Genomic DNA, 23,724 nt, shown 5'->3' with positions numbered 1-23,724 from the left:
CAGGAGTAGAAGGAATGGAAATATTGGGGTTTTGCTCTTTGAAGGGACCAGCAGCAAGCTGCCTTGCGGGAGTGACACCGATGACGGTCCACAGAGGGTTGGGTCTCACTGCAGGCAGGAAAAAACCTGAGGACCACTGAAGGGACCACGGTTTTGTTGACTTATTCTAAATCCATGGGTTTCGTTAAAATTAAGAAAAAGCAAATAAAAATGAACAGGATATTAATCTTGAGTCCCAGCAGAGCTTGGAAAATATAAATCCCAGTTGTAGAGAATTCAGGTCACCTGGGAATGAAGAGCAAGACCTGGGGAGCCTGAGGGAAGACGGGGCTGTGCGGTGGGGTGGGGGTGCACCGGGACAGCTGCTCCAGCCTGGAGCTGTTCACTCTCAAGGGACATCTGCAGAGCTCAGTGCTGACATAGTCTCCTAGAGGCTGACTGGCAGCAGCTGGAAGGTTCAAATACTGTACCGACCCCCTTGGGAAAACTTTCCTAAATGTAAGCATCAGAGGGAAACAAATCATTAAAAAACAAAGAAACAAAAAACTCCAGTGGCAACAAAAAAAACCTCCAAATGACAAGTGCACATGTTACTGAGTTGGGGGTGGGGAGGCAGGAGCAGGGGAAAGAGGCACGGGCTGCACAGGCTTGGCCCACTCTCGTCTTGGGGCAAGCTGCTCATTTTTCTGTGCCTCAGTTTCCTCATCTTTTTATGCTGCCCTGGGAGAAGGCTCGGACAGGACCCAGTTGCAACACCATATTTATGATGGAGGGAGATCCAGGGTGTTCTGCCCAGGGCCTCTGATTTTCCTCTGAAATGCACGTTGTACAATGCTTCTGTCTCACTTCAGCAAGTTTGCTCATAAATATATTCAGCCCCCAAATTGCTTTAATTACAGAATGAGGAAATTGCTTCACTTGGCGGAAGGTTCTTCCCAGTTCTGCTAATGGCAGTCTGGTATGTGTATGTGATGAGATTTTTTTTTTTTTTTTTTTACTAAAAACCACTGAGCTTAATGAGAATTCAAAAACTGTGCAGAACCAGCATTCACTGGGGCCCAGCCCAGCCCCTCGGGTGAGCTGAAGCCTCCCAGAAACTCAGGCCGACTCTGGGTCTCACCACCAAGGACAGGAATGAGGACTGTCTTCACTGGTCATGTTTCTCACCTGGTGGGTGGCATCCTGTGGACACTTGCAAGGGTTAGAGGCTGCATGGATGTCCCACAAAGACCAGGAGTCTGCATCCTGACTTGCCCAGACTGCCACCCTGCACCATCCTGCCAAGTTAAATTCATGAGCCTTAGTTTTTCTCATCTGTAAACTGGGGGACAAGAGCGTCCATCTCCCGGGGCATCTGTGAAGATCAGATGTGGCTGGCTGCAGCCTAAGGGCTCACTAGATCCTGGCTGCCGTCACTGCTGGTACCAATGACACCAACACGGTTCTCAGAGCTCCTCATCAGGGCTGTGTATGACTGGCTAGGCACCCTGGGACATCTATCCGGGGTGATCTTGGTAAGGCAATGGAGTCGAATAAATTCCATCTGTTACCAAAACTGAGTTCTAAGATGATTTCCTTTCCCCCACCCCAGCCTTAAGAACTTGACAGAGAATGCGTGGCAAACAGCACAGGACTTAAGATCAAAAGGATCTGGGTCCAATCTCCATCTGCAAGTGATTCTGAGCAAGTTCCTCAAATCTCAAGCCCTAGTGGCGGGGAGGATGAAAGAGAATAATGCATGTCTATGGTGAGCACACCAAATGGCCCTACAGTGACAAGCTCAACCACGGGAGAGGCTGCAACCAGGATTCTGCTGCTAGGATACAACCCGGAAGAGGATGCCCTAAGAAAGGCCCAGCCAGGGAGGGGTCTTTGACACAAGGCTGAGCTGAAACACGCAGATATCTGCACTAAAGTTGAGCTGTGCTGATTCACCCAAATAAACTACTCCAAGGTATAGTTGGTCAGGCCACAACCTGGACCACCATGCATGTTATACCGAAGGTCCGGGAAGCTAGAAATTTGCAAAATTAAGAGCTCAGAAAAGTGCTACTAGTGACTGCCTTGTTGTATGTTAGAAGGGGTTATTTGTTTGGGGAGACTTTGCTAACAGTTTGAGGAGACTATAACACAAGGCAGCCAGCTAAAAGTTTAATTGCATACAATTGCTGGCTGTGAGTTCCTTTCCCAAACGGCCTCATGCATATTCATCACTGTAATTATGGTAGTGAAAAATTCCACGACTAATTATTCCATGCTCCCCATCTTTCACATGCCTAGAATTTTTGCATAATTACTGTTGAAATTAATTGCAAGTTAGTTAATTTTATACTTTGTCCTTTCAAAACTTAATTGAAAATTAACTTAAAAGATACCAAATGGAAAAAGAAAAAAAAAAAAAAACACAACAACAACCACCCGTCACCGGCCATTAAGGCAAAGCTGGACTCTCAGATTTTAAAATGCCATCTGATAACTTCTAACCTGAACGCAGGTTGTGCACCCCACACTATAAGCACAGGCCGGTCCCTTAAACATCTCAGAAGTCACACCTCTACCTTTTTACACAGAGCAGTGGAGACCTGGGATGGAGGGAGAGGCCTGCCCAGGCTCTGGCCCTCTTCTGGTGCAGGCTTATCACGTTGGGATTCAGCAATCGCCTTTCTGGCCTCCAAAGACGACCCGTATGTGGTTTCCATTATCACTGCATCTCACTTCTACCCCCAAATATCTCAACTACACAAATATCTCAGGGCCTAACTGCAGATCGGCCTGCAAGAAGCTTCAGTTTCATGCTGCACAAAACAAGAGAAAACATTTCTTTCCCCCTGTTCTATCATGGCATTCGGTTTCCACAGAACTTGGAGTTGGTCCCACTAATCTGCTTGGGACCAGGAAGAAAACATCTCTTAGGCACCTCTTCAGAAAGGAATGCCAATCCCAGGCTCATGATCTCATCCAATCCCAACTGCCTCCCAAAGGTGCATCTCAAATACCATCACGCTGGGGGTCAGGGCTTCCATATAGGGATTTGGGAGGACACATGTAGTCCACAACACAATTAAACAGCCCCCAAAAAGAGAGAGCAGGCAGGTGCCAGTGCCATTTTTCTCAAGTCATGTTTTAATTTTCACGTGTCTGGCTTCCTTGGAGCTTTGGCATGGCATATGTCACTACGTAGGGCGTGTCCCTTGTCCCTGCCTGTTCTTGGTTTGGGCGTGGGCATGAGTTTCACTGAATTTCAGCCCCTAATGCAGTGCCTGCCACACAAGGAAAAGCAAGTTCAGAGCACTTAAGAATGTCTCTCAGTAGATGGCAGAGCTGGCACCGGTGCCAGGCGCTCTCTCTCCACCACCCCACGCTGCCTCTCCTGCATCCTCCTGCTTCCCTTTCTGACAATTCACCTTTTATCTCCTACCTGCCATGGATCTTGGTAACATTCTCTTCTTAACCCTCAGTCCTGAAACCACCTTATTATGGACTGAATGTTTATATTCTCTCCAAATTCACATGTGATACATTGGCAATGGAGACTCTGGAGGTTACGCGGCTGGGGGATTAGTGTTCTTACGAGAAGAGACATCAAGGAGCTCGTCCTCGTTTCACGTGAGGACACAGTAAGAAGGTGGCTGTGTTATGCCAAATTTGTGGGACCCCAATAGACCTCCAGGAGCTGAATCTGATGCAATCACACAAGAGTCTTTATTGCAAGCTCGAGCCTGGACTCACAACCGTTTCTGACACAGCGGTCCCAGGGAGTGAGCCCCGGTCCTTTGTTCAGTGAGGTTTTATAGGTTTTGGGGGGATACTCTATGCGTCACAACATCACACAGCAAATCATTCCATACCATGGGAAAGTCAAACAACAACTCTTAACATTGATTAGCACATTCACTGGCGGGAACAAGTTGGGTAAGGGTGACTGGTTAGTAAAAGCAGGGGTTCCTTTGAACTGATTGGTTTAAGCCACGAGGGGAGTACGTGCTAAACTAAACGGATTCCCAACATGTTATCAACCACCATAAACTACTGGGGGGTCATCTGGCATCCCAGGTGTTTTCCCTGTCTCATGCTGATTGGTGGCTGCTAGGGGGTTGCTATGGATCCTCACCTAGCCTAACTGAATCAGGACACCTGGCTCCACAGATCTCTCCTGTTATTTACAGACAAACAACTCAGCAGGGTGGGTATGTGCTTAGGAGTGCTCTGTGGGTTTTTCCAAGGACAAAGGTCACGCCCCCTTCCTTGGACAGGCTTTGCTCTGAGGTAGAGGCTGGTTTCTCAAAAATGGAGTCATCAATTTCTCAGCTGTCCATCTACAAAAAGGAAGGGTCTCACCAGGAACCTCAGTTGGCAGACCTTGAACTTGGACTTCTAGCTTCCAGAATGGGAGAAATAAATCTCTGCTGTAGAAGCACCTGGCCTGGGGTGTTTGGTCAAGGCAGGCTCAGCAGAATAAGATGGTGTAGAGCAAAATGAGAACATTAGCAGTTTAAGGGCTGAAGGGCTGTGGCTTTGCATGCTGACACACAGCAGCTCTGCTTACTGACATTTATCCATAGAGGCTTGCGGCAGCAATCACAGGAGCTGAAGAAGGAAACAATGTAGGGGAATAGAAGGATCTCCCTTTAGGCTTAGTGCAGTAAAAGCCCCTAAGCTGTATGAGCTAAGAGTCCGAGGCTGTTGTCAAGCCTATACCCGTGTAAGGAATGTGGAACACACCCTCCAGTAGAATTGCACCAACTCTCTTGTCTTACAAACAAACTTGCTTACCTACAAAAGTAAAAGCCCTGTTGTGTTCAGGGCTCTGACTTTGGGAATTATCCCTCTGGGCCATGGCACCTCTAACATAGTATTGCTTCCAAATCTCGGTGTCCTGATCCTCATTTTCTGCTATAAGACTGCTCTGCAGTTGCACTGAGTAACCTTGATTACTAACCTCATGCATTATGGACTGACGCAGTGTTAAGCTGTGAGCATAAAGGCAAAGGTAAGTAGAAACCAAGTCAAGAGGGAGAAGTCTTAGTAACACTGAGGACACTGGGAGCACCATGGGTAAAAGGCTGAGGGTTAGTGCATGCTAACCTGGAATTTCCACCCGGAATGAGCCAGAGAGTGTACATGCGATGGGAACCACAGCTCTCTGCAACCCCTAACAACAGACTAAGGAGCCTCATCTAGAGATAGAGAGATGTCTATGGCTTCAATCACACCAGGAAGCAGAAGAATGAATCAGCCTGCTATTGAGTGGCTGGGGAGGAAAAAGGGGTGGGAACCAATTCACACAGCACAAAGCCATTGATTTTTTTTGAGTCCATAAAAGTATCTCCTTTAAAGGTGATGTTAGCAACCTAAGTCTTCGGCAATTTCAGGACAAACAACTCATCCTCCAAGAATTCATAAGATTTGGGACTTTTTTTTATGACCCACAAGCAAATTACTGAAGGGCTCCTTCATTGTTCAGGCTCCAGAAACACGATGGTAGTTTAGGAAGTTAGGTGATGCACTTGTGTGTCAATTTGTCCCCAAATTGTGTACATACAGGCTTCCATTCCAGGTAAGTGCATGAACTTTGGTTGCAAACCCAAATTAGACAGGTGTTCAGACCCGGCCACAGTGAGAACATGCTGCAGGAAGCCGGGGTGCTGTCAGGTAGCCTTGCAGATGGACAGAAGCCCAGTCATGGGTGTGTGACAAAGCTCTCAGGTGGGCATCCTGAAGGCCTGGCTCTGGGAGCAGAATCGTTCTGCTTCACGGGGACATCGGGTGCAAGCAAGACACGCAACTGAGGTGCAGATTCACCATGGTCTTGGATCTCAGGAAGTCGGTCCCCACTGCTGACACAGAATGGTGGGTTTTGTTTTGTTTTGTTTGGGGACAAGTTTATTCCATAACCATACTTATCATAATGATAAGGATAATGACAACAGGGGCTGTGGTGGCCGCTAACACTTAGTACTTGCTCGGTGCCAGATCCTGAGGGCTTCAGAATGAGTAAGCATGATTGACATCCCCACATTAGTGAAGGGGGGAACCACGACACAGCACAGCCTTGCCCAGCTGCAAAGGGGGGCTGCCCGATTCCACCCAGGCAGCGGGACTCCTGAGTCCATGCTCCTAACTCTGCCACCTTGTCCTTTACCCAGTGCTCAACTTAGTGCACAGGGAGAACTCACAAATAACTGTGAAATAAAAGATGGCTCATGTACTCCTTTTTTATAATCCTGAAAAAGTTACTTCCATTTTTGGATGAAGGAAAACTAAAAAGCCACTCCCCTAGAATGAACCAAGAGTATGAAAGAGGCAGTTTTGAAAAAAAACCCAGAATTTTCTAGAAAGAAATTTTCCTTTGCAGACAGCAGTGCTTGACTGTAAAAAAAACGCCCCAAAGAGCACTCAATTCCCAATGTTTCATTTTCTTGAATGCATAAGGGCACAGAGACCGACAGGGTTCAGTGCCATTCTCTTTACACAGTTCACAGCCGAGTCTCTGCGCTCAAGTTCCTATAACTGATAAATCCAAGGATTCTGGTTGCTCTTAAGTAGCTAATCAAAGAGAAAGCCAATCCTTCATTTGAAACCTTCCTGAGTGCACACAGAGTGAGCTGGGCCCTGGAGGATGGCAGGGGAATATCGCAAAGGTTAAGGCAGGCCAGGCGCCTTCCGTGTAGCGGGAGGGATTTGGGTAAAACCATGTCGGCGTGGGGGATTACCAATTCCTCCCTAAACAAGCGGGCACAAGCAGTTATATTTGCATGGTCTTAGCAGAACATGACTGTGGAGCTAAAGGGCCCCGTGTGCATTGCTAGCTAGAAATATTTAACGGATTAGGACTGCACGCACGAGCAGACAGACCTGATTTAGGTTTTTCACATGATATGGACTCCCCAGGGTAAAACCCAACATGTTGGCTTCATTCCAGGTTAAGGCAGGAGATAAAACTGGAATAATTCAGGCTGCTCCATTCATTCCCAACCAAGAAAGAAAGCGCTCCTTATAGCTCATTGTTTCGGGATTAGCGTAGGTAATGTTAGCACCCGGCTGAATACCGATGAGATGAGGCCTCACTTCATTAAGCATTTGATATGGTTAAACTGCCACCCCATTCCAAACCCTACACTGGCAACCTGTCCTACAAATGGGATGCAAAAGTACACTCTACTGGTTGTTGATGAGCTAACCCTCTCTCTCTCCTTCAGATCATTTTAAAATCAGAAGGGAAAAAATGTATTTTTTTTCCCCCAGCTCTCCTGTGACTTAGGGTAAGAAAAGAACACATTTTCTACCATTTCTACTGTTCTTGACTTGTGCCAAAGATATTAAATAACTCAGTGAAGCCAGATGTATCCTGCTCCTGCCAGAGCTTATAGAAGCAGGTCCAGCTACCAGGCAGCCGGAAAAACAGAGCAGCAATCTGTCGGGATTTAATTAGACCAGTTTTTTGGATGGGGTAGACTTGCAGAGGTGCATGCTTGATTCTGGTCTCACAAGTGGGGGGATCTCACGAGTTGGGGGATCTTCCTTTTCTTTACCCTCTGATCCTAAACACAAGTAGATACAGACCTGGGAATTAACAGGTATGTTGCTGGCTCTCATGACCTGCCTGCCTCCATGCCAAACCCACCATGTCACTGCCTGGACAGGTGTCGGGGGTGACTGAGGTGGAGAGCCATGAAGAGACTCAGAATATATTTTTTCCTTAAGAACAGGGGCTCAAGATCTGGTCAAAGCAAATGCACCCAGGTGCTGGTCTGCTGGATCCAGGGATCATGGGTGCAGCTCCTTGGTCTGGCTTTGAGAATTCTCAGCCATTTTCTCCCTGTTTCAAAAATGTTCGATTTCTATTCAGTTATTCTTTCCATGCTCTGAGCCTTAATAATGAAAAGCTACTTGAATGTTCAAAATGGATTAGACTGGGAGAGTTCAGGGGACAATAGAGGACCAGTGGGAACAACATAAGTGGCCAATAACGGGGGATTATTTGGACCCTGCTCTGTAATGAGCAGCAGTGGGGTGTGGCCGTAATTAGCATTCCCAGTGTGCTACTGGCCCACAAGAAATCAGGCTCCATGAATAACGCACAACAACCCTTTTTAATATGATTCTTTTAGGAAAATACAAAACTTTCCTGGCTGGCTCAACCTCCTACCATTCCTCCCACCACTCCTCCTAATTCCCACTACTACTACCACTAACGGGGGTAATGACAATGGGGACAGCAGCTGTGGCTGACACGGACGGAGTCTTTCCAAAGGCAGTATCTTTATGAAACATTTTATTGATCTATTTTTAAAATTTTTTATTTGTTCTTTTTAGTTATACATGACAGTAGAATATATTCTTTGTTGTTGTTTTTGTTTTCTGGTACTAGGGATCGAACTCAGGGGCACTCGATCACTGAGTCACAGCCCCAGCCCTATGTTTTGTATATGACTTAGGGCCTCACTGAGTTGCTTAGTGCCTTACTTTTGCTGAGGTTGGCTTTGAACCCATGAACCTCCTGCCTCAGCCTCCTAAGTCACTGGGATTACAGGCGTGTGCCACTGCGCCTGGCTGTAGAATGTATTTTGACATATCATACCTACATGGAGTATAACTTCTCGATTCTTGTAGTTGTACACGTGGAGTTACGATGGTCATGCATTCATTCAGGAACATAGGAAAGTTAGGTCCAATTTATTCTACTGTCTTTCCCATTCCCACCGTCCCCTCCAATCGAATGAACCTCCACTTCCCTGCCCACCTATTGTGAGTCAGCATCCACATATCAGAGAGAACCTTTGGCCTTTGGGTTTTGGGGATTGGCTTATTTCACTTAGCATGATAGTCTCCAGTTCCACCCATTTCCTGGCAAATGACATGATTCATGAAACATTTTATAGGAATCATCTATCTCATTTCCTTTTAAGTTTAACTCTACAACAGAAATATGGTAATTGCTCCCACTTTATAGATGGTAAGACAGAGGCACAAAGTGACTTAGGAATTTGCCCGAGGCTGTTAGAAGTGAGGCAAGCCCAGGGATGGTGAGCTCACTTCACTGTCCATTCTCTTGATCTCTCTGGTCTCCTGCCGACTCCACCTGATCAGCAAATCTGAGCAAGCTTGTCTGTCTCTGCTATCACTTCCTGTGAATGGATGGTGCTTGCCATCGGGCAAATCCTGGTGGAGATGATTAGCTGTCCCGTGAGTGAACGAACATACGAATCAGAGGGTCAAGGCCGACAAACTTGAGATCTGGGCCTCCTGAACATGGGTCCTGATTTGAGATGAAGCCTCCTCCTTTAAGGGTCCCACTGCTTAGCAGCATGGTACGAGACAACCAGTCATGCCAGCTTTCTGGCAAGGACTGTGGACTGTAGTTGGGGACCCCTGGACCCATGCAGAGCAGGACTGATTCCAATCAGCAAGACTCCAAGTGTCTGGGAAAGGACTGCACACCCAGCAGCAGCACCAGGTTTCAAACAGGCACACCTGGGTACGAAGCCACCTGGAAGACACAGTGGGTGTTAGGGTGGCTGACAAATGTTCTCGAATACCAAATACCTCCTTATAGGTACACAATAGGATTAGACTTCTCTGTGCTGTTAAGAGCTAGACTTGGCCAGATGACTTGTTTGGCCAGTGAAATGTGAGTGGTCCAGCTCCCTGAGTAACTAAAATGAGAAGAACTTGCTCTACTAATCCATAAGTGACTTGCAGGGTAAGCAAGAGAAACCTCTGGTGTTTAAAACTGCAGAGACTTGGGCCTACGTGTTACCACAGCATGACCTAGCATACACTGACTGATACAGATGGGTAAGCTACACAGACAAAGTATCCATGCTGTGTATCTAAGAAGCTTATAATTTAGCAAAACAACAAACCATGCACTTATGGAACAACAAAGGGAGGAGAATTATTATGTGAGCGACTAGGTGCTAGATACAATACTAAGAAATTTGTATAAATTATTTCATATTAATCTCTCTTTCTTTAAAAAAACACCTTTTTTTAAATTATACATGGACACAATATCTTTATTTTATTTATTTATTTTTATGTGGTGCTGAAGACCGAACCCAGTGCCTCATATGTGTGAGGCAAGCGCTCTGCCACTGAGCCACAACCCCAGCCCCAGAATAACCTCAATGTCACTATTCCCAGTTTACAAGTTCCCCTTCTATAGGGGAGGACACTGAGCAGTCCAGCAACATTCCCAAGGTCTCTCAGCTTGGAAGTAAATCACGTCTGTCCGATCTCTAGCATCTCAGAACTCTTTCTTATTGTTAAGTTTGCAGATGACATGACTAGATTATGAGAGCTGACACTAATCAGTGGATTAATCCACTTGATGGATTAATAATTGGAAAGGGTGATAACTGCAGCAGGTGTGGGGGGGTGCTGGAGGAAGTAGGTCACAGGGGGCCTGCCTTTAGGGTTTATACTTTGTCTCTGGCCTCTCTCTCTCCCTCTCTCTCTCCTTCCTGGCGGCCATGAGCTAAGCATCTGTCCTCCACCACACCCCTCCACCATGATGTTCTGCCTCACCTCAGGCCCAAGCAACGGAGTCAGCTGACAGGGACTGAGCCAGAGACCATGAGCTCAGAGAACCTTTTCTTCCTCTAAGTGGTTCTTGCCGGGTACTTTGGTCACAGTGACACACAGCTGACCCACACACCCATTCCACACGGTGGCTTTCCTGGCCAGTGACAGTGACTCAGAACTGCAGGAGACCAGAGCTGCTGTCGAAGCAGGAAGGGGTGAGTGGGGGGAAGGCGGGGGAGGCTTCCTGAAGGAGGTGGGTTTCATTCCCAATCGACTCTTAGAATGAGTGATGCTTTGAGGAGGGAAGTTGAGGAGGAACCTGGGACACTGCACAGCACACAGAGGCCGTGGCCACCAAGGCTGGTGAAGAACGAGGTGGCCGCGTGGACAGAAAGGAGGAAAGGCAGGAGGCCGCCGTGCGAGGCTTTAAGCATCAGGCTGGAGCACGTTGACCTCATGCCCCAGAGGGCCTCGCTGCAGTGTCTGAGATTGTTCTCGCAACCACATGCAGGAGGAGCTACAGCAGGAAGAGGGAGAGAGACGCAGGGCGGCCAGAGGTGCTGTCTGGGTGCCCAGAGGAAGGGCCCGACGCAGACAGAGGCTATGGAGATGGAAAGCCAGGTGACAGCCACCTCCAGGAACCGAGGTCCCATTAGGTGCCACAGGCCGGGCTAAGTGACTTGTTCCCATCATTTCAGAGCATTCACAGCAACCTCAGGGACACAGTACTGTCCCCACTGTACAAAAGAGGAAGACGAGGCTCCGACAGACTCTGGCGTTCCCAGGAGGACACAGGTGACTTATAGGAACAGCTCAGAGGTGCTGTTTTGAGAGCACGTCTTAGGTCTTATTTAATTCCTGAACCCCAGTACTACAACGACCCCCATTTTGCAGAAGAAATAATGGAGCTCAGGAATCCAGGTGACTGCTCAGGTCACACCAGCTGGTGAGGAGTGAGGTCAAGCCTCAATTGTTTTGTTGGGCTCCACGGCCCACTCTCTGACCACTGCCCTAGGAGAGCGTGTGGCTGGCCGCTACCTGCCTGGGAGCACGTGGGAGGGTCTCATCTCAGAAAAGCAGCCACCGCCCCTCAGCCAAAGGGTGCCAGGGAGACGGCTTCAGAAACACATTCTGCATTTGGAACTTATAAAGGACGGTGCCAACATCTAGTCCCTGGGCCTAACCCAGGTCTCCTGGGAGAGTAGGAGAAAAGCAGATCTATGCTTTCTGGCTTCCTTTGAAGACCAGGGTGGCACTATACATCCTTTACCCCACAAAAGGCCCTTGTGATGCTTTGCGTGTGACCCCAACCCATTTAGATGGCACCTCTCCTACCCCCTCTGGTTTGCGGTAGACGCAAATACCCAGGATTGGATTTTTCAATAGATCACTCATCCTGCAAAGAAAAAAGTCAGGTCACCAGCTTCTGAAACGTCACCCCACATCTGTGTTTCCATCATTAAAGTGGATCCAAGAAGGAGAGAGGGACACAGAGGCATCCTGCCTGCCCAGGCCATCTGCTGCAAAGCGGCAGATAGTTGAAAGAGGTTCTTCTCTGGCATGTGGCTCGCTTCTGAAGGGCAAGCGCAGCTGCAGCCCACTTGCTCCCACAGGCACATTCTTGAAATTCCACTTTCATTTGTGCAAGCCACTTGTGTCCAGGATTTAAAGAGTTGAGTGGTTGGTTGTCTGGAGCTTGATAAAAGAAACAGCATTCTTTGACCCTTGTCTCCCAGAAACAATCGTTTCCTGCTATTTTAGTCCAGTCTTTGGTAGGTTACCTCCAGATCTCTAAATAACATGCTCACAGTCCTACTTCTTGATTTCTCGGTTTTAGGAATCATCTGCTGTTGGCCCATTCTGGAAGATGAGGCTTTAGCTCTCATTTATCACCATCTCTGCCATCGATCGCCACACACGTGATCCTTTTCGAGCCTCCTGGTTCGATAGCAATTTTAGATAGTCAGTGTCTTCGTTATCTCAAGAAAACGCTATTCATGGATGGATCACACAGGATATTGTGACCGGAACACTATTTTTCCCAGGAAAACTTTGTGTTTTCCCTGAAGTGAACAGAACCCGTACCCCTGGCCGCCATCCCGGCCCATTGGTTCAGTGTTTCATATATTTCTCCCTAATCCAAACACAAAGCCTTCCCCAGCTTGTGAATTTTCTCTGGATGCATTTAAATCCACGGAGTGTTTTTCAGTTTCTTTACACAGAAATCTCTCTTGGGGCGTCTGACTCCCTGGGAGTCTCCCGAGGCCTACGGTCTCCCCTGGGACAGCCCTGTACCCTCCTCCTGGACATTCTCCTTAGCCCCGGTCCCCATTTCTCCTATTTGGTGCCTCTCTTTTTCTTGGTTTACTCCCTTGGTCTCAGTGAAGCATATTTATTAGTAGTTCTGGACAGGGCTGTACGGAGGTAATGTCTTAATCATCCCTCAACATCTCCTGAGGGCAGAGAGTGTGAGTGGCAATGACTTGCTGCAGGGCTGTCTTTTTATGCCCAGTGTGGCTAAGATGCCCCATGTTATGTTAGTTTGATTCTTGAATCTTTACATTTTTATGGGACTGTGGCTGTGGCTCAGAGGTAGAGTGCTCGTCTCACATGTGTGAGGCCCTGGGTTTGATCCTCAGCACCACATACATAAAATAAAGGTATTGTGTCCGCTTACAACTTAAAAAAATGTATATTAAAAAAAAAACCCTGCTTTTATGTGTGTACATATTTCTTAATGCCCTTTCTAGAAACTTGTAGGCTTTCCTTTCTGTCCAGGGCTCTGAAATGTGATGATGGTGTTCCTGGTGGGCTTTGCTGTCATTCAGGGAGTAGATGAGTCCTGCTCTATCTGAAAACCACGGTTCTTTGGGCTCAGGGGAAATTGTCTTCAAGTTCTCCATTTTCTCTTTTCTGTCTAGAATCTCTATTATTTGGATGTAAATCTCCTACCAGGCTCTCTGGTTTTTCTTTTTTTTTGGAACTGGGGATTGTACTCAGGGGCACTCGACCACTGAGCCACATCCCCAGCCCTATTTTGTATTTTCTTTAGAGACAGGGTCTCACTGAGTTGCTTAGCGCCTTGACATTGCTGAGGCTGGCTTTGAACCCTCGATCCTCCTGCCTCAGCCTCTTACACTGCTGGGATTACAGGTGTGCACCACTGCGCCTGGCAAACTGTATGTTCTGAGTCCACTAAGTCAGCTACTGTGCATCTGCCTATTCTCCAGCTTCCAAGTTTATATTGCTATTTTTCTCTCCCCCTTCTTTGTCCTTATGGATTCACCCTGCAAAAACCATTTTAGTTGATTTTTAGGAGAAACAGAAGTCCTGAAGGTAGGCAGCCATCTCCTGCACCCCCCTGAGTCCTGCCATCTACTTCCCACCATTACGTAGGGCACCTGGATTTTCAGGTGAGTGACACTAACGGGATTCTATGCATCCTGTGCTGTGGCTTCTGGTCTGCGCTGGGTGTGTGTGTGTGTGTGGGGGGGATGAACACGGGGCCATGAGCAGGGAAAGGGTTAACTTCGGCTCTGGTTCCTACTCATTATGATCTTGGTCTCGTTGGTGGCCTCAGGATAACCACCACCAACCCAATGTGTGCTCTCAGGGTTCTCAGTGGGATCAAACAGGATAATGACTGAGAGCACTTCAAAACGCATAGATTACTACAGAAACACAAGGCTTTGCTATTACTTAAAAAAAACCTCACTTTCATCTCCTGAAATCCAATCTGAAGTTATCTTCAGGAGAAATGCTTGTCTCTAATAATCATAAAAATCACCCTTGTGGCATTCAAAAGAATGACCTCCCGTCACACAGACGTGTGACATGGGACAGTGTCTCTCACCCCACCAACACCGTCCCATTAGTTGCCCGAGGCAGCCAGGTTCCCATCACCCACACACACACACCCAGAATCTCAGATCGGGTTCTGGGAAGGGGGCGGGAGACCCAGCTCTCGTTTGAGGGGTCCGCTCCTCCATACTGGGTCTGTTTCTCAGCTGACCTCTTGTCTTTCTCGAGGGAGGTCAGAAATACAGGAAGAAGGGAGACCAACAGAGTGGAGGACGGGGATTGGTGGAGGAGGGAAAGGCTCGGGAAAGTCCTGGGGAGTGAAATGCCACATTACGCCACGCCAAGGGCAGACATTTCACAACGAATCCTGTTTTTACATGAAATTAGAATACATGAATTAAAATGATAATAATAATGATAGAAGAGAGATCCTAGAGTGGGTGGTTGGAGGAGGAAGGAGGAGAGCTAAAGGGAAGGAGACTGATAAAACTGTGTTATGTGCACATGCAAACATGGTATAACGGATCTCACTGTGATGTACAATCACACTGCATCGACAAAAATGATACAATTAAAAAATGAGCCGGGTGTAGCAGCACACGCCTGTAATCCCAGCAGCTCAGGAGGCTGAGGCAGGAGGATCACAAGTTCAGACTCAGCAATGGCAAGGCGCTAAGCAACTCAGTGAGACCCTGTCTCTAAATAAAATATAAAATAGGGCTGGGGTTGTGGCTCAGTGACCGAGTGCCCCTGAGATCAATCTCCAGTACCTGCTCCCCCCTGCCAAAAAAATGAATTAAATTAAAAAATAAAAAATAAATATAGGAAAAAGAGTGATTAGACACATCCAGACCAGGGATGTTACAGCCATTGAAAAACAATGGGGTAGAGGTGCCACAGGAGACACCCACCGTATGTTAAGTGATAAAAACAAGAGTGGGACCAACCGTGTGACTTCTTTCCTATAACAAAACAGCAAAACCCTGTGCACATGAAGGTGTTTATTTACAGGTCTACGTGTTTGTATTGCAGAGACACATGGACACGTGTACACAGAAGTGAGCCCATTCTCACCAAGCACCGCGGTCGCTTCTGGAAAACAGGACGGGGTTAAAGGACTTGTGCCTTGTACTCTACACAACTCTGCGCAGTCTGTTCGTTCTCCTAAGATGTATATGTGACTTCTGGAAAGGAAAGGCTAGATGTCCACTAAAAGACTAAGAAGGAAAACTGGATCTGGGAAAGCGTCTACCCACTTTTCAAGTAAAGGTCATAAGAAGCCAGGAAAAGACGGATGGCGAAGAGGTGAAGGAGGGCCCGGGTTAGCAGGAGTCGAGGCAGGTCGTACACCTGTGCCAATGTGGGGAGGAATACTTCCACCGACTGGTCACAACAAATAGATCCCTCTGGCCCAAGACAAACACCTGTACTTCCACGCAAGCTCCACTATCAACATAAGAGGAGGACTTCTTCCTAAAAACGTGCAATTTCCACAGAGGGAGGAGACACACCCATCTTGAGTGTACAGTTCAATGACTTCTGAAAAAATGCCTATCCCCAGCTAACTCATAAGGGGCATTTATTTAAAAGAGAGTCTCCTATCTGAATGCAGATGTGTGGATGTGTGGGAGATGAGCTCACTCGGCGGCGGTCAAAGGCATGAGTGTGTGTTGGGGTGGGCTTCCGACCCCACTCATCTCACTGATTCTGAATCAGGACCTGCCTGGTGCGACTGAGACTTCTCCCTGCACTTCCCAGGGACTTTCTGATTTTGTGTACTCCTAATTTGGGTGTCTCCTGGCTCAGTGGCCTGCATGTTTCTTGGCAATGAACATGATAATCCTAGACCACACATGCAATCAGTCTGGCAAGAATATACAGGGCTGAAAAGATCTTTGGAGGTGGACCAACTTTCTCAAATAAGCCACCCACCACTGTCAATTTCCCCTTTCCAAATGAGGGCTGTTAGCTCCTGTGACTCACTGGAACAGGGGATCATTTTCCAGGTGTTTCAGTACCTGTGTTCAGTCTTTCTGGGCTAGCATAATAATCATAATGGCTTACTATATGCCGAGCATTATATATTAAACACTTTACATGATTTATCTCTACCACATCACCGCGAGATAGGGACTATTATCTCCACTTCACTGATGGGGAACTCAGGCACAGAGACGTGAGTTACTTGTCCAAGGTCACAGAATTAACAAATGACAGTGTGAACACTGGACTTGAGTCTCTCCTGCCGGCGAGGCGGTACTTACTACCGTTCAGGGGAGGCCAGGCACTGTAAGGTTTAAAGGACAGGAAAAGTGTCATCTCCTGACTTCCTGGCTATTGCTTTCTCTGCCAGACTCGGTGGCCTCTACTACATAAAAATGTCAACTCCATTCTTCTTCTAAAGAGGTAAATATACAGTCATCTCTAGGTATTGCTAGGGCCACAAAGGGGGTCTCTCGGTTCTGTCTAGACACAAAACCAACAGAGCATAATGCATAACCGGGTTTTATAGCCGGAGGTTTTTATCTTGTTGTTTCTTCTCTGAGGAGCTGGCTGATAAATCAGGCTTCACAGGTGGAGAGGAGTGTGTGTTTTCAAGAGTGACTTTCAGGAGCAGAGAGAAGGGCAAACAATAATGTGGCAAAGAGAAGCATCCTTCAGAACCAGTGGCCATATCCCCTCAAGAGGCCAATTAATCCATTTGAAGCAATAATGGGGAGAGTGACGGAGCCTGGTCCAGGCCGTCTCCTCACTTTTCAATGACGGCGACTAGAGCACCTTCCAGTCGCATTCATCAGTCTGCGGTGAACACAAGCCACCCTGTGCCACTGCATTCATCACTCGGCACCTGCTGGCTGGAGGCCCACGGAGATCGAGGCAAGATCAGCCTGAGCCCGTCTGCACAGCCCAAGGTCCCACTCCTCAGATCTCAGCCTCTAACGATTCTCAACCTTGACAGCATGCCTTTTGTCTCTTTCTAAAGGTACGATGTGATCTTTTTATTGCTGTTGCTTTGAGACTTGGGCCATCTTGTTTACCTGGAGAAACCCTACAGAGAACAGATGCGGGATCTGTGTCAAGGCCAGGACAGTGCTGTCCCCAACAGCAGGCCAGAGTAGAGCTTTTGTTCTATCCCTCTAATCCTGTGGGGTACAGCGGACAGAGGCATGATCCTTAAATTCCAGCGTGGAGACTTTCCATTCTGGCAATAAGGGGGGCCATATGCAAATCAACTCAGCACCTACCAAATTCGTCAGGGGACAACCTGTAATTCTGGAGTAAAATGCATTTTTAAAAGTATCTTAGTGAGACACTGAAGAGGTGAGAAAAAGTCAAAGGTACACACCTGGGAAATGGGCTACTTTTCTCCAAGGGCAATAGAAGTCAGACCAAATAGGTTTTCCATTTTGCTAGAGACAAAAGGGGAACAGAAGTCAAGATGCAGAGCCTTCTTAGAGCAAGCAGGCTAAGGGAGCCTCTTTTGGACCCCAAAGAGCTAACTCTTAGGGTAAGAAGGAACTAGAAGAAAACACAGTTCTCCTCATTACCCAGAAGACTACGGGGAAGGGTGCCTTTGCAATGGGTACGGGGGAGGGTGTGTGGAAGCATTTATCAGCATGGGTGGCCCTCCCATAGATTGCATACCTTGGGCTTTTATTACTTAGAGGTCAAGAGAAACTCATAAACTTGGTTCAAAATGGTACTAAATTGTGCTTAATGCTTAATGTCAAGTTCCTCTTGTATCTGACAAAAAAATAAAAGGTCCTAGGCACCTAGCAGAAGCTAAGCTAAATCTCTCTGGAGGAAGCTATCTTTTATCAGAGTCCGCAACAAATGCCCACAAATAATTTCTCAGATACAGTGAGTAGAATGCTGTAAATAATATCCAACACATGGGGAATCAACTCACCAGGAAGAGATCATAAGAAACAGTAGACATCAGAAATAGACACATAAAAACTTCAGACTACTAAAGTGATCAGGCCAAATCATAAACATGTTGCTAGGTTACTAAAAAAAAAAAAAGAAAAGAAATAAAAGCTTGACTATATCCACCTGCAGGGGAGAATAAGTTACTGAAAAAACAATGAAATGTATTTGAAAAAAGAACAGAATAGAACATGTAGCAGTGAGAAGTATTTTATTTAAATTGTAACACTCAATGGACCAGCTTAATAGTAGATTAGACACAGATGAAAAGAGAATAAATGAACTGAAAAAAAAGCTCAGGAGGAATTATTTGGAAGGTATCAGGAGAGACACAAAAAAGACAGAAAATACCGAAGTGAGGTTAATAGACACAGAGTAAGGTGGTGTAAGTTCAAACGATGGTGTGTGTTATGGTTTAGATCCAGAATGTCCCAAAAAGCTCATGTGCTGAGTGCATGGTCCCCAATGTAGCATGTACATACTCAGCCTGTGCCTGGTAGACATTTGAAGTGCTCAAAAACCAAAAGCCATTATCAGTAAGTGATGGATCCATTTCTTGAATTGTGACCCTAATTTTATACACCCTCTTGTTTTCTTATCTCTCCACATTCTTTGTCTTTGTTTAAAGATGGCAACTTCTTGACCTGACTGTCTTAGCCTGGCTCCTTTGCTTAATGCTTAACGTCAGGTTCCACTTGTATCTGACAAAAAAATAAAAGCTGTCATCATTTAACTGAAACACATGGCTCCTGGTCATCCCCAGTGTCATGCAGAGGATGACGGGTGAAGGGGAAAGCCTTGGGGACTCGCTGTCATGTTCTTCAGTACAGAATGGTGTCAGGCGCTGTCAGGGGTCTGGAAGAGCTTCAGCTGGGAACCGAAGGTGGCTGGCAGTGGTGCAGTCCCCACTCAGGGGGAGTGAATGAGGGACTGTGACTGCTAAAGCCAAATGGAGCATGACTCCGAGGACTGCAAACGCATCGATAAAGCAACCACCAGCGCCAAAACTCACACCCACTGGCTGTCTTCTTGGGGAGCAAGGATTGGGGTCAAAGAGAATGGGGAGGATAGGAAAAAACTTCTTGAAACAATGTCAACATTTTGAGCCTGAGGGACCAAATTCAGAAGATATCTCACAGCTATTGGACTTCTACCTACCTTTCTCTGTTTCCTGAGTCTTGATGTTACTGTGTGTGCAGGTGTGTGTGTTTCAGCCCTGAAACCCACAAACCCTTGTACCCCTCAGTGGTCAGCCTTATATGGTTTCAAACCTTCTGTATTCCATCCGAATGTGGATTGCAACCGACAACCTGATACCCAAGACGTGATTCCATCCCAGGGGCCCTTTCCAAGCAGGAGGAATGGGGACTCACCCCTTGCTTAAAGCTGATCAGTTTCTCTTCCTGGTTTGTCTTCTCTGCCACGCTTTGTGACCAGCTATTTCCACTGCTTCAGTCTAGATAAGCCCCTCCCCTCTGCTATCTGCAGGCACAGATCAGTGGCAAGGCCAAAGTCAGAGAGGGAGGGAAGGAGGCCGGATAAGCTGTTTCCTAGCAGCTGAGATCAGTCAGTCTGACATGCTTTGGGTCATCTCTGAGCTAAGAGTGTATGTGTGTGTGTGTGTGTGTGTGTGTGTGTGTGAAGAGAGATCTGACAACTGACTCCCATCCCCCCTCTGGCCTTCTTATTAACAACTTAATGACACTTTACGTTTTCAGAATGTTATCCAACCATTAATAATTGAGCAACTTTTCAAAACAATGTTGGGCTGCCTTCTCAGGAGAAAAGAAGACTGTAATTAGAAATATGGCAGTCTATTCAAAGAGGCCACATTTAATTAATCCACTTTAATTTGATTTAGGTTGGGTCTCCATAAACCAGTTTGTATCCAACCCCTCAGCTGTATAACGGAGAAGTTTCAGAAGGCTCCCTCAGAGCGTGGGCCCCCACAGGGTGCTGCTCTCAGGACCCCAGTCCCATGCATGCTGGGACCCTGGAGCCTGCAGACCTGTGCTTGGGCTGATACCCTCCCTAGCCTGTGGCCCTGTTAAGTCACTTCTCCTGATCCATTTCCTGATCTGCAAACTGTGGAGAATGAGCTACCCACATTTCAAAGATTGGTAAGAGGATTACCATAAGGTGATGCTTATCCAGCACTTATTAGCTCAGGCCTCAGTATGCAGTAACATATGGAAAAATGTTAGCTTCAAAAAACCAAAAAAGCAATTTAACAATAATTACCCCAGGGGAGCAGGGAGTAAGGAAGATTTATTTTTTACCTTAGTCCTGTAATTCTTAGGAATCTTTTTTTTTTTTTTTAAACCATGAGAATTTATTACTTCTCTAGTTAAAGCAAACTAGTTATTTCAAAGAGCTTTTAAGAGTCGCCAGAAATTAGCACTTTGGATTGGGAGGTACATCTTAAGGAGAGGCTGATTATGTTAAAAAATTAACGTTGAGCTGGATTGTGATGCACACGTGCAGACCCTGCTACTTAGGAATCTGCTTGGGCCCAGAAGCTTGAGGCCAGCTTAGACAATATGGCAGGCAAACCCTATTTCAAAAAAAAAAAAAAAATGAAAGAAAGAAAAAAACTGAACTTCAAATGAGGAGGAGAGGTGCCTTTCCAATTTCTCTCGGAGATGAGGTACCAGAGGCCACACTGAATTTCAAGAGGCTGAGTTTCTGATAAGCTCCTTTTGCAATGCATCCCTCCCCCATCTCTGTAATGGGGCTACATCCTTCCATTTCTTCAGGCCCAAAACACTGGCATTACCCTTGACTCTTCTCTCACACTCTACATCAAATCCACAGGCAATTCCAGATGACCCTACTTTCAAAGCACAGCCTTTACTGACCACTTTTCCCCACCCCCTCTTTCTTTCCCGTCTGGGTACCAACTCTTTGAATGGATTACTGCAAGAGCCTCCCCACTGCTTCCTGGCTCCCACCACCGCCCCCTACAGACCACTCTCAACACAGCAGCCCGGGGGAGTCTGAAAAACCCAGTCAGGTCCCATCCCTCCTCCGCTCCATATCCTGCCCTGGCTCCCGTTACCTGCCATAGAAGCCAAAGTTCCTTCGGTTTCGGGAAATTTCCACATCTGGTTTCCGCTTCCACGGTCTGTCCTCAGCTCTCACTTCTCTCCCTCTACTTTAGACTTTCAGGACCCTCTGCTTATTTTGTTTGCTGGGTACCTCGGAGCAGACACTCAACAGACAGGTGTTGACTAAATGGCACCAACAAACAGGTATTCTAAGACGACCAGCACTGCTGTAGTGTCCTCTGCCAGTTTGGTCCACTGGGCCATAAACAGAAGAAATGGATGAAGAGGCAGAAAAATCCCAGCTGAAGATGAGTTGCAGGCATTTGGATGGAAATAATGCTATGGCAGCAGGAAATGAGGTGAACTGAGGAAGGGGAGCCCCACCACCTTCACCAAGGAATCAGGGGGCAGAACTGGATGTGGCACTTGGGAAAGGAAGGAAACTGACCATAGTCCCATAAGAACTACAGCATCTGTCCTGATCTAGGCCTTGGGCTGTTCTACACATGCTTTTTATTCAATCTCCGCCAAAGCTTATAAAGGTAACTAGGATTTCATTTTCCGGTTGAGAGGCTGCTCAGATCTGCATAATCAGGACACTGCAGAACTGGAGATTCAAACTCAGATCCGTATGGTCACTGTGCCTGTGGTTCCAAAGAGGCATCCAAGCCACTGCAAACTTCTGAGCTGCCTGTTAAAATTACAGATGTCTGGACTCTGCCCTTTGATACAGAATCCCTAGGATGGAGCCGGAGAATCTGTGCTTAGTGAACACCCTGAGAATCCCAGATCAGCCAAAGCACCCTGCTTCTCTTCTCCATTGTTGTTCAAGTCAGAGAGAGAGGAAAAAAAAATTCAAATGATGTCGGGGCTCAGAAAATGATAATCCAAAATATGCTACTTTGGACTTCAAACTGAGAGTCCCCCATGGAGCTGCAAATGCAGGGAAGGGCTTTCTCTGAAGTTCCCTTGCCTGCCTAATGACTGGGTCTGCCAAAGAGGAGCACAATGGCCTTCAATCTTCTTACTGAAATTTCATTAACCAAGGAAGATTAAACTCCCATCACGGAGGAGAAGACTGGAAATCAACGCCACACCTAGAGCGCACAGGAACTTTGTCCCACGCCATTGTCTGTTCTCCAGGCTCATTTTCTCACCTCGAAATCATTTACTCCCCCACCTTTACTTCTCTCTCCCCTGGGATGAAGGTATTTAAGTCTCAACCATCTGGTCCTCCTCTGAGTTTCGCATCTCGCGCGGCTCCTCTGCACACACGCACGTTAACAAATTGGTATGCCGTTTCTCCCGCTGATCTGCCTACTGGTTTGCTCCAGCAGATTCAATTACGAAGGCTTCAAAGGGAAAGTCTGACTTCCCTCCTGTACAAACAAAGCCAGGCCTTGCCCTGTTGAGAGTTCAATCCAGTTCACAATAAGGAGGGGGGTCATGGTGGCCGAGGCAGATGGCCACAGTCTGGTGACCTGGCACTCTCTTACCTGTCTTGACCTCATGAAGCTGACCATCAAACAGATGGAAACAGAAAGGGCAGCAGAATCAGCCATGTGTGGAAGGGGTTCTATAGAAGTGTTGCAGAAACGCTGCAGATTAAATGTTGTGGCTATTCAAAGGCAGGAGGAGGAGGAGAGAGAATATTCCACGGAAGGGCAATAGCGCTGGCCAGTGGATGGCATGCAACTCCGAGATCCGCACGAGGTGAGGAAGTCAAGATCACTGGAGTCAGATACATAGCTGTGACTGACAAGGACAGTGGGTGACTCTTCATCTACAGGGCAAGATGGGCTTTCGGAAGGGGATTGAGTGCGGGAGTTAACAGTAAAGGCGAGGCTGAGAAAAATCAGCCTGATGATGAGTGTCAGAGGGATGGACTGCACTGATGCAGAAGGAGGAAGTGGGAACAGTGGGCAGATGAACCGCGGAGTTCAAGTTCAAGTTCAAGGAGAGGGTCCTCGACAGTAAAGGGAGAGATCCTAGAAGGGAGAATCAGCCCACAAATCACCAGGCAGTGTGACCCTTTGGTTTGAAGGAACCAAAGAAACTCCCACTGGGAGACCTGACCTTCTCCACAAAGTGGGACACATGGGCTTCTCAGAGATGGGGATAGGGACTGAGAATAGGATGCTTTAAAACTGTGCTTGTTGATGGGACGTGAAATCCTTGAAAAATATCATAAGAAGGATTTGTTTTGCTCAAGTTCAGGTTCAGCTAAGTCTGAAAAACAAGTCTGCACTGATCCAAATTAGGAATTAGAAAGTCTCTTCCATGGGAGTCACAGAGCAGGGTGAGTTCTACTCCAAGATCCTAGAGTCCTTTATCACCTTCGTGCCCCCTAGCCACAGGATGCATTTTGATAAACACCATGTCAGGTGACCTCTCCATTATGTAAACATCATGGAGTACG

The 23,724-nt window shown here is 47.0% G+C and overlaps 1 protein-coding gene across 8 annotated transcripts in view; it reads right to left on the bottom strand.

Annotated features, from left to right (window-relative positions):
• Positions 1-23,724, bottom strand: part of Ldlrad3 (low density lipoprotein receptor class A domain containing 3) — a 225,660-nt gene that overhangs the window by 23,434 nt on the left and 178,502 nt on the right. The window contains exon 6 of one of the 8 annotated variants that reach the window (XM_058583345.1): positions 2,321-9,490. The exons of the other annotated variants lie outside the window; for them this stretch is intronic. Coding sequence (XP_058439328.1) covers positions 9,327-9,490 — 164 coding nt within the window. The 3' untranslated portion in view covers positions 2,321-9,326. Of the gene's footprint in view, positions 1-2,320; positions 9,491-23,724 lie in introns of those variants that run through there. 8 annotated transcript variants of the gene reach the window in all.

This window comes from Marmota monax, unplaced genomic scaffold, assembly GCF_021218885.2.
Source record: "Marmota monax isolate L192 unplaced genomic scaffold, Marmota_monax_Labrador192_F-V1.1 WCK01_AAM20220418_F8-fsc00047, whole genome shotgun sequence".
Lineage (NCBI taxonomy): Eukaryota > Metazoa > Chordata > Mammalia > Rodentia > Sciuridae > Marmota > Marmota monax.
This window is presented reverse-complemented; position numbering and strand designations above follow the sequence as displayed.